Source organism: Myotis daubentonii, chromosome 1 (genome assembly GCF_963259705.1).
Source record: "Myotis daubentonii chromosome 1, mMyoDau2.1, whole genome shotgun sequence".
NCBI classification, from domain to species: Eukaryota; Metazoa; Chordata; class Mammalia; order Chiroptera; family Vespertilionidae; genus Myotis; species Myotis daubentonii.
This window is the reverse complement of record NC_081840.1, coordinates 42,386,230-42,402,531: the sequence shown is the minus strand read 5'-3', so window position 1 is coordinate 42,402,531 and position 16,302 is coordinate 42,386,230. Positions and strand designations below refer to the sequence as shown.

Below are 16,302 nucleotides of genomic sequence, written 5' to 3'. Positions count from 1 at the left end.
ATGATTTTGAGGTGCCACAGGTGGGCAGGGACTTGACTCTGGGTCCCACGGCATGCCCCAGACTCTGACAAGAGGAAGATTTTCATATACATTTTACTAATTTCCTTTCATCTCAGACACTTCTATTATAGAGAAAGGGCAAATAGCAATATTAAAATATTTCTTCTAATTAATCTCCTTTCAATGTACATGAATTTCTTGCACCAGGTCACTAGTCTATAACAATAAAAGCGTAATATGCTAATTAGACCAGACATCCTTCTGGACAACCTTCCGGACGAAGCCAGGGCTACGGGGGCAAGGCAGCCATGGCAGCGGTGGGAGCTGAGCCCCTTGCACAAATTTCATACGTTGGGCCTCTAGTAATGTATACCAATTGCTTAGCACAAGGCCTAGCACTTTATAAGCACTTGTCAAATGGTCTCTTACTACCACCCTTCTCTTTTTTAGTTATCATTAGTACTGCCATCCTGCGGCTTTCTGAGAGCAGGTGTGCCTTGCTTCATACAGTAAGAAGCAGGAGGGCATTATCCCAGGGTCTGGGAATGGGAAGCCCAGAGAGTCCAGGGTCATGTTCAAGGTCATTCAGCCAGCCAGATGGGTATGGAACTGGGCCTAGAAACCCTACCTCCTGCTCAGAGTCTGTTCTTTCTGCCTTGCTAAGCTGATTCCCCAGGTAAGAAAACATTTGGCTCCTGTGCACAAAATTCAGCTTTGCAGCATTGCAAGATTCTAGGAAGCTGAAGCTGCAATGCAGGTTGTTTTGAAAATCTCATCTTTAGCCAGTTCACTGGGTTCACATAAAGCCTGGACTGAGGCCCAGAGCACCCGCCACTCCCCTGGGCGGGTAGGCTGCTGGGTAAGCCGATTGCCGACCTTCCCAGGGAGAGGGCCTGGCCTTGGCTTTACACACACACACACTGAAACCCGCTTTCAATTAGTTATATAATTTTATTCAATTTAAAGGATCTTATTCCTCGCCTCCAAAGCATTCTCGGTAACAAGGGAGCAGAGAAGCCTGAATGAGCAAAGACATTTATGTTCCACAAAAGCTTCTGAAACATGTAAACCTGGTAGACTCCAGCTGCACCTTATTTCTTTAAAACCTGCTTGACTGCCCGGCCTGGGTGGCTCAGTGGTTGAGCATCAATTTATGAACCAGGAGGTCACAGTTCAATTCCTGGTCAGGGCATACGCAGGCTCAATCCCCAGTGTGGGGCATGCAGGAGGTGGCCAATCAGTGATTTTCTACCATCATTGATGTTTTTATCTTTTTCTCCCTTTCCCTTCTTCTCTGAAATCAATTAAAAAAATATTTTTAAAAAATAAAACCTGCTTGACCAAAATCAGAGAGGAATATTCTTCAATCAAAGCTATAGGGTGTGTGTGTGTGTTTTAAATAAATAACATTTGTATTTTTAATAAAAGTTTTAAATGTTCATTGTGGAGAAAGTGAAAAGCACTAATATTCACGTAGCCCAAGGTGGCCACTATGAACAAGTTGATGTATTTTCTTACAGACTGTGTGTTTTTAATAGGCAGAGACCATTTTATGTATTTAACTTGGTTCTGACTGTTTCACTAAACATTATATCTTGAACAAGTCCCATGTCATTAAATATTCTTTGAAAATACGATTTTAAATGCACTTATAATATTCCATTATATCGGTGTACTGCAACTCATTTTGGTGATGCCCCATTGTTGGGCATTTAAAAGACTGTTCCCTATGATAAATAAGACAGCAGTGGATGTCTTAATTTTTAAAAAATATATTTTTATTGATTTCAGAGAGAGGGAAAGAGAGAGAGAGAAACAGCAATGATGAGAGAGAAACAGCATTGATGAAAGAGAATCATTGATTGGCTGCATCCTGCACGCCCCCTACTGGGGATCGCGCCCACAACCTAGCATCGAACCTGGGACCCTTCAGTCTGCAGGCCAATGCTCTATCCCCTGAGCCAAACCAGCTAGGGCAGCAGTGGATGTGTCCGTGTGCTTCTCTGTGGATTCCTCTCGGATAAATTCCCAAAGTGGAATTATTGGTCGAAGCCTATGAACCTTTTAAAGGACTTTGCGACCCTCTCAAGTGGACCTGCGGGAAGGTGGCAGGTGACCTCCCACTCCCTCCCACCCTGTAGAGAGGCCTGCGTCCGGCCGCTTCTAACGCTGTCTTTGGCAGATGGAGTGTATTTGAGACACAACCCAATCCCCAACCCTGGGTTCTTCCCTGAGAAGCTCAGGGTATGCAATAGCTGCCATCCCACATTTCATGTGCAAGGCCTGTCCCACCGAACAGGGACCGGATTTGTCCTCTGAGGCCTTAGGATGTGGGCCACCGACAGCGGGAAGGTCTCCCTGGTGACTGTGGACGCCAAGTAGCAGCAACAAGGTCTGTTGAGGCTGAAGCTCTGTTTGCGGTTCAAGGACCAGGTGGCAGAGGAGACCCAGGCCCCTGAGAACCTTCCGCTGGGACTGTTCTGTGATTCTAAGTTATAAACACTAAGAAGCTTTGGCTCCACTCATTAAACCTCTGCCTTCTCAGCTGTAGGGTGGGGTTCTGAGGATTAAGTTTGATTACATTAATGTAATGAGGTAACCACAGCTGTTAGTGTTGGTGTGCGTATTGTGTGTGTACGAGTATGAGAAGGTAGCACGGCGCAGCAGTCAAGGGCCAGGTCTGGATTTGGTCTCTAGTCACACCCCACACAGAAACTGGAACAGAAAACAGGCATTCGGCCCTAGCTGGTTTGGCTCAGTGGATAGCACGTCAGCCTGCAGACTGAAGGGTCCCGGGTTTGATTCCGGTCAAGGGGATATGTCCGGGATGATTCTCTCTCAACATTGATGGTTCTGTCTCTCTCTCCCTCCCTCTCCCTTCCTCTCTGAAATCAATAAAAAATATTTTTAAAAAAGAAAACAGGCATTTAGGGGATCTGCAAGAGGATTGTTCACATTTTTTTTTCCATCTTTATTTATTTTTGGATTGTTCACATTTTTTTAAGATTTCGGAACAGGCGTCCTTTAGAACACCTGGTGCATGCATTTTACTTGTGTGCTCTCTAATTTTCTGTCTAGCACAGTGATAATTATACAGAGTTCATGAAGTCTGACAGTGTGACAAGGCCCATAGCACCCCACGTGATGTGCGGGAGTCGGCTTGTCCTGGCCTGTGAGAGCCTGTTGTTACATTTTCAGTTTTGCAAGTTGGTTGTTAAACACAGCTATTATTAACAATTAAATTATGCAAACTTTCAATTAAATAAATTATATTAAAAGCAGAGGTACTAAATATTAAAGTCATTACTTTCTAATTATGTTACTAGTTTGTGCTCTTGAGGTTATGTCTCTCACACACTGGGATTCCACACACACCGGCAGATTCAACTAAACATAGACCTAAAATATGGAGGGGGAAGTTACGTTGTTGCTGGCCTGTACTATGTAATTAGGCCTATAATGGTTGCATCTGTACTGAACAGGTACCGACTTTTCCTTGCCTTTATACCCTAAACAATGCAATATGACAGCTATTTACACAGTATTTACATGGTATTAGGTATTATAAGTAACCTAGAGATGAGTTAAAGTATATGGGAGAGTATGCGTACATTATAAGGCACTTGAGCATCTGCGGGTCTGTGGATCTTGGTGTCCTCAGGGGTCCTGGACCCAATTCCCTGAGGATGCCAGGGATGGCTGTATCTAATGGTAGAAATATTAATAACGTTGCTACTGTGATTCTCCTCTAACTCTGCTTTTGGTGATATCCTCCCGGCACCTTGAAATTAGCCACGGTGGGAATATTTACACCACTCACAAGGGCAAGTGCTCAAAACCAGGGCCTTTCCCCCCTGGAGAACCAGTTGTTGAACATTCACCGGCTCACCATGGCCTCTGCCCTCCATTCCTGACCCACTTCGCTACATCCCTCATTTCCCACTCCTTAAAGTGGCTACTTGCATTGCTTTTAGCTGTTTCTTTTTGCACTTATCCCCATATTTCTTAATTACCTGCTTTTACTGCCATGTCTTGATTTTTAAAATCTTAGACCTTGTCTATTGACTTCTTGTTATGGATGGCGGGCATCTGACTCTCTCCTGGCTCTATCTCCCCTCTTACCACACACACACACACACACACACACACACACACACACACACATACACACACACACACACACTTCCCCCACTTCTGTCCTCCCAGCACATTAAAGCACAACTCTTGTTTAAATATTTGGAATTTCCATTATTACAACTATGTAAATACTGTATATAAATCATGCATTATGATTGTATTAGCTTTCTTATATACAACTTCTTTTCATGGAGTTAATAATAATATTTTTAATTTGCTTGATTTCTCTATAGAACACTGGTTTTCAAATTTTTCTCCTTACGAGTGGAACTTGTCTTTTAACAACATTTTATGCAAAACCCTACTATATAGGAAAATCAGAGCTGCCTAGTTTGAAAGCCTTCCCTTCAAGGCTGCCGCGGAGAGCCATGTTGGTTGTGTGCTGCAAAACTCGAGGGTCACCATTCACATAAACAACAGTGTGCTTACGCCGTGATCATTGTAAATACCCACCCCATGGGGATGCATCCAAGGTAGAGAGGTCCGCCTGGACCTATGCATGACATCAGGATTCTTCTCTGTGTCAAAAAGACTTACTCCCTTCCCCATGCAGGGCTCTGACCTCTCCCCATACTGAGTAGGTTCCAGGGATGTTGCTTCACCGGCCCCTCTGGTGCATCACCCACCGGCTGCTGGCCAGAGCTGCTGTTAGCTGATGGCCACCTATTGACTGATTCTGTGCCCCTCCGGTTTGCCTGGGCCGGGCTGGGTGCCAGAAGCTTAATGCAATCAGCAACGCTCGGGGATCATTCCGACGCAGCCTTGGGGATCCAATGCCAGGAACGGCTCAGTCCGAGAGTACGTGCGCTGTGGGAGCAGACAGTGCAGGGCTGTCCGCCCATGGACGTGGGAGCTGGAGGAGGGGAGCCGGCCAGTGACGAGCTGTGGGCTTCACAGAACTCAGCTCTGAGGATCACCCCTAGGTGGGCGCCTGCATTTCAGGTTCAGCTGGGGAACCTTGGGCTTGGTGCTTAACCCTTCTGGGCCTTCATTTCCTCATGCCTCACTCATAGGGTTGTTGTAAGCGTTAAAGAGGATAAGGTGTAACTAATAAATCCCAGGGCCTCATGTGGCTCAGTCTCTGCTTAAAGTCTCATTTACAGAAACATGGTCCAACGGTCTGAAAGAACTTGGAAAAGATATTCCACTTTGAATTGCATCCGTCACGTCAAAGGGGATTCCATTCTTCACTGATCCCATGCTCTCCGAATCTCTAACTTCCCCACTGTGTGCAGCTTCAGTCAGGCTTTCTGGAGGGCCACCTCTGAGGCGTTTTCCTCTCTCACTCCTCATCCCTCACCCTCCATCCCACGGCCATTTCCTCTTAGGGCTCTTTTTTCTCTGCCCATCCTGCCACTGCTGTGTCACACACCAAAGTCAAAGGACTTGGAAATGAGCTGATGGAGATGCAGGCAGGACGTGGGTGGGGAGGTTATGGCAGGACAGCACCCTGCAGTCACGCTTGCGCCATCACGCTGGTGAAGTACAGGGCACGCATAGCAGGGCCTTGGCAGACACTGGTTCTGCTCCTCGTTTTTCAGTCCAGGAACCTGAAGGAGGGTGAGGTATGAGCTACCTGAGGTGCCTCTGACTGCCTAACACCATTCGCAGATGAGCAGTGCTTAAGTGAAAACTCTATTTCCTCCAACCCCCAAAAAACTAGTATTAAAAGGGTGGAGCCTGGCTGATGTGACTCAGCAGTTAAGCATCGACCCAGGAACCAAGAGGCCACTAGTTTGATTCCAGGTTAGGCACATGCCCAGGTTGCAGACTTGATCCCCAGTAGAAGGTGCATGAGGCAGCTGATCGATGATGTTTCTCTCTCATTGATGTTTCTATCTCTCTATCGCTCTCACCTCTTCTCTCTCTAAAACTCAATAAAAACAGTTTTTAAAAAGGTGAAGACACAGCTTTTGCCTACATTTTTCCTTCCTTTCCCTGTGACCCTGATAGCCTCTAAGCATGGACCTACCCTTCCAGCATCCCCCACCCCCACATCCCTTGTTCCATTTTTTGTGGACTCTATTCCCTTCACAGGATGTCTTTCAGATCATGAACTGAGCACTTACTATGTGCCAGGCTTATTAAAAGCTGGAGAGCCGTAGCTGGTTTGGCTCAGTGGATAGAGCGTCGGCCTGCGGACTGAAAGGTCCCAGGTTCGATTCTGGTCAAGGGCATGTACCTTGGTTGCGGGCACATCCCCAGTAGGGAGTGTGCAGGAGGCAGCTGATCGATGTTTCTCTCTCGTTGATGTTTCTAACTCTCTATCCCTCTTCCTCTCTGTAAAAAATCAATAAAATATATGTTTTTTTTAAAAAAAGCTGGAGATTTGGAGACACAGACCCTGTCCTCAGTTGCTCATACATAGACACAGACTGCAATTCCACGTGATGATGCTATCACGGAGGGAAGCCCAGATTGCTGTGAGCGTACAGAGGAGGAGCTCTTAACCCACTGAGATCCAGGAAGACTTCCTGGAGGAGGTGTCACCTAGCCTGTCCAATAACAATAACTATCATATATTGAACAGTCTTTATAATGACAATCTACACATTAAAAACCTTGCTAAGCAGTTTAGCTCATTTAATCTTCCCAACAATGCTGAGGGGTAGGCATTGCTATCCTCATTTCAGAAAGGAAGAAACCAAGGCTAAGAGAAATTCACTGACTTTCCCCAGGCTGCATGGCTGTCAGGCAGCAGAGCTGTGATTCAAACGCTGGCGTGTGTGACTCCGAAGGCGATGATTTACCCACAGGGCACTGTGGGCCGGTGTTTAAGACACACACTGAGCAGGCCTGCCTCATCAGGGTGGCACCGTTCAGGTCTCAGGCAGAATGAGTTACTGAAGCAACAGTGCTTAGGTGGACACAGGCTCCTGGAACAGCAGGAGAGCGTCTCCTCCTGACCCAAACCCGGTGGTAGCAGGTCTCCTGGGGGCAGTGGGGAGTGCGGGCACTGGGGAGAGTGCATACATCCACGTGTCTAGGTGGGTGTCCTGCCAGGGCAGCAGCCTTTGGTCATTCATCTTAACTCTAAACGTTTTTACTTGAGGAAGAGGCACCTGTTGCTGATTTGCACAAAGGTGGCGTATGGACCAGAAGTGTCCACCCCTCCCCCACCCCCATTACATTCAGTGCTGGGGAGGACACAGCCACAGGGCAATCTGGCCCAGCCTGATGCCAGAACTCAAAGACGAATCAGACATTTTAGCAGCCAGAATAAAGGCTCTCCGTTCAGGGCCATCAAACTAACCTCCTTCTCTCTCTCTTCTCGGCAGACAGGCAGGATTGAACCCAACTACCCCAAGGTCTGTGGTCACCAGGGGAACGTGCTGGACATCAAGTGGAACCCCTTCATTGACAACATCATTGCCTCATGCTCGGAGGACACGTCGGTGAGCGGGAGGGGTGCCCCGAGGACGGTGGGCCCACGGGGCTCTCCCGGCTTCCTCCTGGAGACCTTCCTCCTTAAACTCTCCTCCTCCTCCTCCTCCTCCCTTCTTTGCCCTTCTGACCCAGGATGGGGAGGGGAGTTAGGAAAAGGACTCAAGGAGCAAATCCACAGACTATCTGAGAGATCGTGTGCCATTAGAGCGATTTCATTTGGAGGTGTTGATTTTATGGGTGAGAATTAGAACAAGATTAACTATGTGATTCAGCACCTGTCCGTGGTCTCAAACAGAGAAAGGCAGTAGGGGGAACGTGGACAGGGAAGAAGGGGAAAGGGAAGGAACTGGATGAGGCGTGAGGAGAAGAGCCCTTTTTGCAGGCTGGGCATGGCAAATGCACCGTCTGGTCTTGTCCCCTGGGAGCCATGGCGTTAAGGAAGGACACTGGCGTGAGAACTGTCATCACTTGTCCAAGGACCCACAGTGGTGGCCGGAATTTGAATTCCATGTCCCACCACTTCATTGGAAGAGAAAAGGAATAGAAGGGAAATGAGGAGAAGGGAGCAGGGGGGGGAATGGAGGGAAGAGGAAGAGAGAACAGGTAGGACAGATGGGGATGGGAAGGAGAAAGGGGCAGAAAGAATTTGGAGAGGGGAGCTAAAGAATCCAGGGAGAGCCGAAACTGGTTTGGCTCAGTGGATAGAGCGTCGGCCTGCGGACTAAAAGGTCCCAGGTTCGATTCCGGTCAAGGGCATGTACCTGGGTTGCGGGCATATCCCCAGTAGGAGATGTGCAGGAGGCAGCTGATCGATGTTTCTCTCTCATTGATGTTTCTAACTCTCTATCTCTCTCCCTTCCTCTCTGTAAAAAATCAATAAAACATATTTAAAAAAAAAAAAAAAGAATCCAGGGAGAGTAAACTTGAAGTTGTTTTCTGGCCAGCCTTCCCCGCAGCTCTGCTGGTTTTCACAGGGTGAGGTAGCGTCAGGTGTTGGCAATCACCTTTACATTTCTGTAGAGCAGTGGTTCTCAACCTTGGCTGCACATTAGAATCACCTGGGAATCTTTTTAAACTCTTGATTTCTGGGCCTCATCCCAGGTGATTCCCAGGTGATTCTAATGTGCAGCCAAGGTTGAGAACCACTGCTGTAGAGGGTCCTTATGTCTAGTCTCACATGGCCTTGAACCTTGTCAATGCACCAGCTTAGAAGCAAGAGGGGATTTCAGAGCATCCGCTGAGCTGTGAGGAGGGGCTGCCTGAGCCCCTAGTGTTCCCCGGTGAAGGAAGATCAGCCTTTCAGTCAGGTCACAAGCGTCTACCTGGCGCTCACTGGCATATCCTGGGTGCAGGTCGTAGGCTCCCAGGATATTGGAACTAGAAAGGACACCAAAGCTCATGTCTCCAGACTGGACTGTGAGCTCCTGAGAACAGAGGTTCTGAATCCAAGCATCTAGCACAGAGCCTACTACCTAGTAAATGCTTAGTAGGTATTGGATGGCCTGGATGATTGGATGGATGGCTAGATGGATGGTGAGGCGGGTGGATAGATGAATGGATAGATGACTACACTGATGGATAAAGACATGACTGAATGGGTGGATAATGGATAGATAGATGAATGGAAGGAAGGATGATTGGATGAAGGTGAATGGAAAGATAAATGTGTGAGTGAATAAATATAGCCCAACTAATCAGTTATCCAAAGATAGAGAGTCACAGTAGATAGTCTCCATTGGTAAATAAAGTTGGGGAAGGAGGTCAGCTGGCACAGTAGCTAGTAAATGAGAGTAGTGGGGAGGGGCTAGGAGAGGGGATGGGCTTGACCAGCTCCTGAAGGTCAAAGCCCCAAGAGGGTTTCTGAGAGCAGCAGCAGCAGCAAGAGCAGGGCCCATGTGAGCAGAGGATCAAGAATTGGTGGTGACACAGGCCATGAGGTTCGGTTACTTTCTTTAGCTAAATGGGGACAGTGACCAGGGTCAGAGCACAGGCAGGCCAGAGGATGGACAGAAGATGATGGAGCCCAGGAAGAACAAGGTCACTGGTTGGTTCTGGGGCTAGAAGGGAGGCAGCTGGAGTGGTGGGGGCTGGAGAGGTCAGTGGTCAGTGCGGGTAAGGCCTGGGCTCAGTGGGAGAGAGGGTATGTGGAGGCACTGCCCATCCTTCTCTTGTGGGCGCAGGGAGCCCGAGCAGTGCCAGCAACCACAGCTGGCTCCATTGCTGCTCACTAAGGTATTGAGTGACTGTCACAGCCATCAGGGAGCAAATGTCCCTGAAACTCAGGGCTCCCTTATGCTGATCTCCTCCACCCAGTCTGGGCTGGACACTTTAACATAGTGAGCCCTCACAGCCACCCTGCGAGCCAGGCACTGCCACCCCCAAACTGAGGGTTGGGGGCAGGTCACACAACCAGGAAGTCGAGGAGGGCTTGTGGTCCCACGCCCTTCCTGCTCTACGAGGTCTCATCATGACATGAACCCACGGAGTTTGTGGGAAGCCTCAGGGCCCTCCCAGTGTCTCGTGTCCCTCCAGGGGAGCCAGCCGGGACAGAGAAGAGCAGTGTCCTGCTTGCTGTGGGGAGGGACAGGTTAGGCCAGGGCTCTTGGGGTCACTGGCTGTCCTGGCTCCACCGCAGGTGGACACTTCTGCCTGAGTCAGGGCGAGGGTGGCAGGGGTTACTGGTGCTGATGGCCCTGCCCAGGTCTAGCTCAGCACCTTGTTCCACCTGAGAGTTGGGCACCACATGCTAAAGGACCCCAGCTAATAAGCCAGACATCCGTGCCCTGTGGTCAAGAAAAGCACAGGGCCCCAGCCCAGGCCACACAGGCCACACGCTCCCTTCAGAGGGAAGGACCACAGGGTGCCCGCCTGCTCCTGGGTGCTGGCTGCAAAGCAAGGTTGGCCACGGACTCAGACTGATCTGGGACGGAATCAGCTTCACTGTGTACCAGCTGGGTGACCAGGCCGTCATTTACCTTCTCGGAGCCTCAGTTTTGCTCATCTTTGTAACAGTAACAACGATGCCCTTTGGCAGTTGCTATGAGGATGCAAGGAGGTCTGTGCCTAGCACTGTGCCTGCCAATCTCAGTCCTGCCCAGGAAACTCCAGGAGCAGAGAGGCAGCATCACACCCACTCCCTGAAATGCAGTGCAGAATGAAGTCACTGTAGCCACGAAGGTCAAACAGGGCTGTGTGTCCAGGGCGGAGAGAGGGGTTAATTCTGACCAAGGTGCAGGCAGGGCAGAGGGGGTGAAGGAGAGCTGGACTCTGGAGAAGGAGAATTTTGGAGGCAGAGGAAGGGTTTAAGGATGTCCGAGAAGAGAGCAGAGGCACAGACCTGGAGGGCGTGTGCCTTAGGCAGCTTAGGCCAGTATGACAACACACCACAGAGTGAGTGGCTTATAACTGACGGAAAGTTATTGTTCACAGTTCTGGAGGCTGGAAAGCCAGAGATCAGGGGGCCAGGTGGTCAGGTATCGCACTGTGTCCTCACACCATAGAAGGGGCTGGGGAGCTCTCTAGAGTCTCTTTCATAGGCACTAATCCAGGTCACGAGGGTTCCACCCTCATGACCTCATCACCTCCCAAAGGCCTCACTTCCTCATAGCATCACCTCTGGGGGTTAGGATTTCAACATAGGAATTTTGGGGCAACACGAACATTCAGACCACAGCAGAATTCACGCAGAGTGTTTGGGAAACGGAGGTGTCTGGTGTGGCTGGAGCGCTGGGGAGCTGGCCAGGGAGAGGGGCGGGCAGGAGAGGGACCCGGAGGGAGGCTGGGGGCAGAGAGAAGCTTGGGATGCCAGGGTGAGCAGCTGCACTTTGAAGTGAGGCCTGTGCTCCCCCAGGCATCTGAACATAAGCCGGGACACCAGGTGTGCGGTGTGTGGGTGACGCCGCATGCCCTGGGAGAGCCCTGGGGGGGCCAGGGAGGGGGATTAGTGGGGCTGAAGGGTCAGAACCAGCTTTGTCAAGGAGGGGCCCCAAGCCGGCTGGACAAGTGCTGGAATGTGGCTCCACAGAGAAGGGGAGCACCCAGGGGGAGGGTGTGAAGAGAAGGGACACGGGGCGGGGGACGGGGGGGCGGGGGGGGGGAGGCATAGGGAGGGCGGGGCTGGCCCAGGCTGCTGATCCAGAGCGAAGGAGGTTAAGTCTCCAGCCAGAGGAGCTAAGCTCTTGCGCTGGCTGCCGGTCCAGCTGCCCAGAAGCAGCAGCTTGGCGCCCTGCTTTGTCCCACAGGCCTCTGCCCCTTCCCAGCCTAAGGCCAAGGATCTTGGCCCGGAGCCCACAGGCCCTGAGGTGGAGGCCCAGGTCACACCAGGGGTCTGTGTCTCAGCTCTCCTGACTCCCCGCCAGCACTCTGAGCACCTCCCCCCCAGCTGTAGCTCCGCAGGTGAGGAAACCGAGGCTCAGATCCATGGGCGCTCAGCGTTTACCTCTCGGCATTCTCTCTGTGCAAAGCCCGCGCGGCACCTTGGCCGGGTCCAGGGAGGGGCATGCACAGGCTGTAGCGCCCGCAGCTCCCCGCTGGGTGAGGAGCCTGCGGGTCTGCCAGGGCTGTTCTGCGTCCCTCCCATCCCTCCCTGCGTGTCCCTCTGTGCCTCTTGGGCAGGTCTCTGAGACACCCTCCCTCAACCACTCCGCCCAAAGGGTCAACGTTACTGCACATCAGAAACGACATCCAGAACCAGGGTTAAGAGGTCAGTCAGCAAAGCTACCGCGTGCCAGGCCGTGTGCTACACCCGGGCCGGGTAGGGCAGCAGCCTGAGGGGCCCAGAGAGAAGCTGCTCACAGCAGGTCTTGCCCATGCCTTTTGCCTGTGCCCACCCCCACCCTCCACCGCCCCTCCGTGTCTCAGAACATTCCGAGGACACTGAAGGGATCTAGCGAGCCTCCACCCCCTCCCAGCTCCTTTCCCGTGTCCCCCATGCCTTGAAAAATCTCCAGTGACAGTGACGCCCACCCGCCATGTCCCTCGGGACCAGCCTTCCCTCCCCCGCCTCCCTCCACCAGTCTACCCCACCCCTCCGGGGATCCAGTGGAATATACCCCAGCCCGTTCCCAAGGGCTCCTGTCCCGAGGGAGGGTGGGGGCTGTAGCTCTCCTGGCATCTGGCAGAATCCAGTTCCTGCCGCTGCTGGGTGATGTCACCTATTGTTGAAGGGCTGTGCTTTTTATAGCTTCTGCGGCAGCTCGGGAGGGTGGCTGGCAGGCGCAGGGAAGGGCGCTCTGGGTTTCCAAGCCTCCTGCTCTCAGCACGTCTCCAGCAGCCGCAGAGGGAGAGGTTTCTGACATCTCCAGGAGGGGAGAGAGCGTCTCAGGAGAGTGACGGAGGAGAGAGGGAGGCAGGCTCCTCTCCTGGGCGGGAGGGGGGGGGGAGGGAGGAAGTCAGCATCTTCCCTTCGCCTTCTATTTCTTTGCCCCTCCATCCAGCGGCTGCCCTCACCCACCCCATCCCATCCCACCCCCTCCCAGAGATGCTACCCCTCCCAGAAGAGCTAGGGGTGGGATGGGGCAGGATGTCAGCTCTGCTGGAAGCAGGGAAGCCACCCACCCCCCTGCCCTCCTACACACTTGAGAATCGCGCCTCTTGGAGCCGGGAGGGGGTGGCACACTCCTAGCGATGGAAGGACAGTAGCCCCCAGAGGCCTCACCAGTGCTCTGGGCAGCTGCAGCGAAGCGGGCAGTGTGTTAAGCAGCCAGGCTCAGGAGGCCGGGTCTAGGTTCAAATCCTGGCTCTGCACTTTCTACATGTGTGGCCTTGGCCCAGCTCCTTTACCTTTCTGGGTATCAGTTGCTTTGCTGCAAATTGGGGACCATATTGGGCTCATCATGAGAACGAAATGAATGTAAAAGTGTTTCATGGCTACTAAGAACTCCATAAACTGCTACTTTCTTAGCCTTAGCCTTAGTGGGAACCCAAGAGTTTAAATGACTTGCGCCAGTGAGGGGTGGACAGAGGGCTGGGAGCCAGACACTCAGTACATGTTCTTTCTACTACATCTCACTCTGCTCAGTGAGCCCCCAAATAGGCCCTGTGTCACTGGTTTCCAAAAATGACTAAGCTGAATGCTGAGCTCCAAAATCCCGGAAAGAAATCCACCCCCACCCCCACCCCCACCCTCACCCCCACCCCTCACCAGGCCCTGCTTCCAAACCAGGATGAAAGGGGTGAATTCTCATCTATCCTGCGCACCCCCAGCCGGAGTAAGGACTAGCCCGCTCACCCGCTCAGGGGTGATTCATTGCTGAACCTGCAGATGGCCTCTGGGCTGTCTCAGGTTCTCCCAGTGATGCAGTCATTCAACAGGTGTGTCTCGGGTGCCTGTTATCTGTCAGACACCGTTCCTCTGGAGATAGAGCAGCGATGAAAGACCCCACCATGTGTGGAGGAGGTGACCACCCGGTGGGAAGCCTCGCTGGTTATCTGTGCCCCAAGGAGGGCGATTCCTAGATACTTGGGGCCAGGGAGCTGTACCTTTTTCCTGGAATACATGAGTAGAAGGACAGACCATGCCCTCCCCAGGCTGTCAGACTCCAGCCAGGGGAGAAGGAAGGGACTGGACAAGGGCAGGGGTGCAGAAGAGAGGGACACGGTGAGACCCTCCTCGGTGCTCTCTTCTTGCTGCAGAAGACATGAGAGTTGCTATGATCTCGGCCCAGGCCCTGTCTCTGTGGAGTGGCTGGAAATCCTAAGGCCGATGACTGTGTGATGTAGTACAGCTAAACTGGATGCTTCCCGAGGGCGGAAGCCATACTCTACAATGTTTCGCCCCACACTGTTCCAAATAGAGTGTGTGTGTGTGTGTGTGTGTGTGTGTGTGTGTGTGTGTGTGTGTGTGTTTAATTAAACTGCCCTGGCAGGTGTGGCTGAGTTGGTTGAGCATTGTCCCATTCACGGGCGGAGGTGGGTGTCGCCGGCTGATTTCCAGTCAGGGCACATGCCAAGTTTGTGGGTTCAATCCCCAGTCAGCGTGCCTACAAAAGGCAACTAATTGATGTTTCTCTCACACATCGATGTTTCTCTTGCTCCCTCTCCCATCCTCTTTCTCTCTAAAAATCAGTAAAAAAAATAAAAATAAAATGCTAAAAAATAAAAAGTAAGTCCTAAGTCGTTGGAATCTAAATCTGTCTTCTCCCAGCTACTTAGGACCACGGTGAGCTTCAGCGCCTTCTCAGAGCTCCTCGACCACAGACACAGACAATAAGGACTCTTTGCTGTGTAACAAGCAGATCCCCTAAGTGGAACGTTCTTTCCTTTAGGAACAATGTTGTCAGGGGCACTGACAGGCCCTCACTAGACCCTGGCCCTAAGTCACCTGCAACCATGACCCTCAATTTGTCAAAACCTGAGAGAGCCCCAGCCAGACACCTTCATAATCACATAATAATTTTAAAGAGGAGATGTATGCTGCATGTAAAATAGAGACACACTTTATACCATCCAGGTACATCGAATACACAGGGGAGACAAAGTGCACATGAAAAATATAAAGCACATCTAAAATTGGACGGACACAACAAAATAAATTAATTAAAATAAAATTTGACCTACATGACACTTGCATATGACCCTTCATTAATATTAAGCAAGCATTGTTATATACTATTAGGTGCTTTAGTAATCTGCTTGGTAGGGCACATATTTTATCTTCATTTAGTCTTCATACAACTGTGATTAGAGGTATAATTATTTTTTTAAATATTTTTATTGATTTTAGAGAGGGATAGAGAGATAGAAATGTCAATGATGAGAGAGAATCACCGATTGGCTGCCTCCTACTGGAGGGGATTGAGCCTGCAACCCAGGCACCTGCCCCTGGCCAGAATCGAACCTGGAACCCTTTAGCCTGCAGGCTGACACTGTATCCACTGAGCCAAACCAGCTAGGGCTAGACTCTAGCCGCTAGAGGTATAATTATTCTCACAGATGAGAAGACTGGGGCTGAGAGAGGCTAAGTAACTTGGCTGAAGTCTCACTGGTATGTTCAGAGCCTGGATTTCAATGTAGCTTGCCAGACCCCAGGGCTCTCTCTGTTGGCCAGCTGCTCCCTCCTCCTCTGTGTAACAACCCTTATCAGCTGTCTTGCCTTAGCCTTGTCTGCACGTGTCTGCTGTCTCCCCCAAAGACTGTGAGCTACTTGAGACCAAGGACTGTACCCAGTGTTTAAAGGGTGACATAGGGAGGGGCTGCACATGTTTTGTTGGATGCCTGTAACTGAGATGAGCAGGGCTCTGACCCAGGGGCCTGTGAAGGGGAGGGTCCCAGGCACAGCAGGCTGGCTGGAGAGAATGCTTTTCCCACTTTTCCCCTCCCCTTCCTTCCAGAAATCCAGTTTGCCAGGCTCTCCTGGTTTTCCCGTGGGATTGAAGTAACGTCCCAGAGCAACTTCTGGGCAGATCCACAGTGCTCCGCCCACGCCCATCCACTCTCTCCCTCCAGCAAATCCCTTGAATGCTCAGGGATTGGACTTCCTTTCCAGCTACTAGGCCCGCTGTGAACTTCAGCCCTCCTTTTAGCTCTGATCGCATGTGGCACCAACTGGTAGCGTTAGTCTCTTCCCCCTAGGGACACATTCAGTGATGTCAACAGCACAAAAAATTGGAAGATTAATTTACACTGTCTCAATGTGCGCATGAGAAACCCGGGTCCCGGGAAGGGAGTGGCTGATACCAAATGGGGGTAAGACAAGAGGCCTCTTTCCCTCTCTGTGGGGCATTTTCCATCAGGGTTCCCCGAGCCCCGCCTGGGACGCTACTCCAGCAGTTACTGGTG

At 51.2% G+C, this 16,302-nt stretch overlaps 1 protein-coding gene across 1 annotated transcript in view; it reads left to right on the top strand.

Moving 5' to 3' along the window:
- Window positions 1–16,302, top strand: part of CORO2B (coronin 2B) — a 129,084-nt gene that overhangs the window by 95,973 nt on the left and 16,809 nt on the right. Inside the window, exon 3 of the mRNA XM_059697105.1 lies at window positions 7,416–7,532. Coding sequence (XP_059553088.1) covers window positions 7,416–7,532 — 117 coding nt within the window. The remainder of the gene's footprint in view (window positions 1–7,415; window positions 7,533–16,302) is intronic.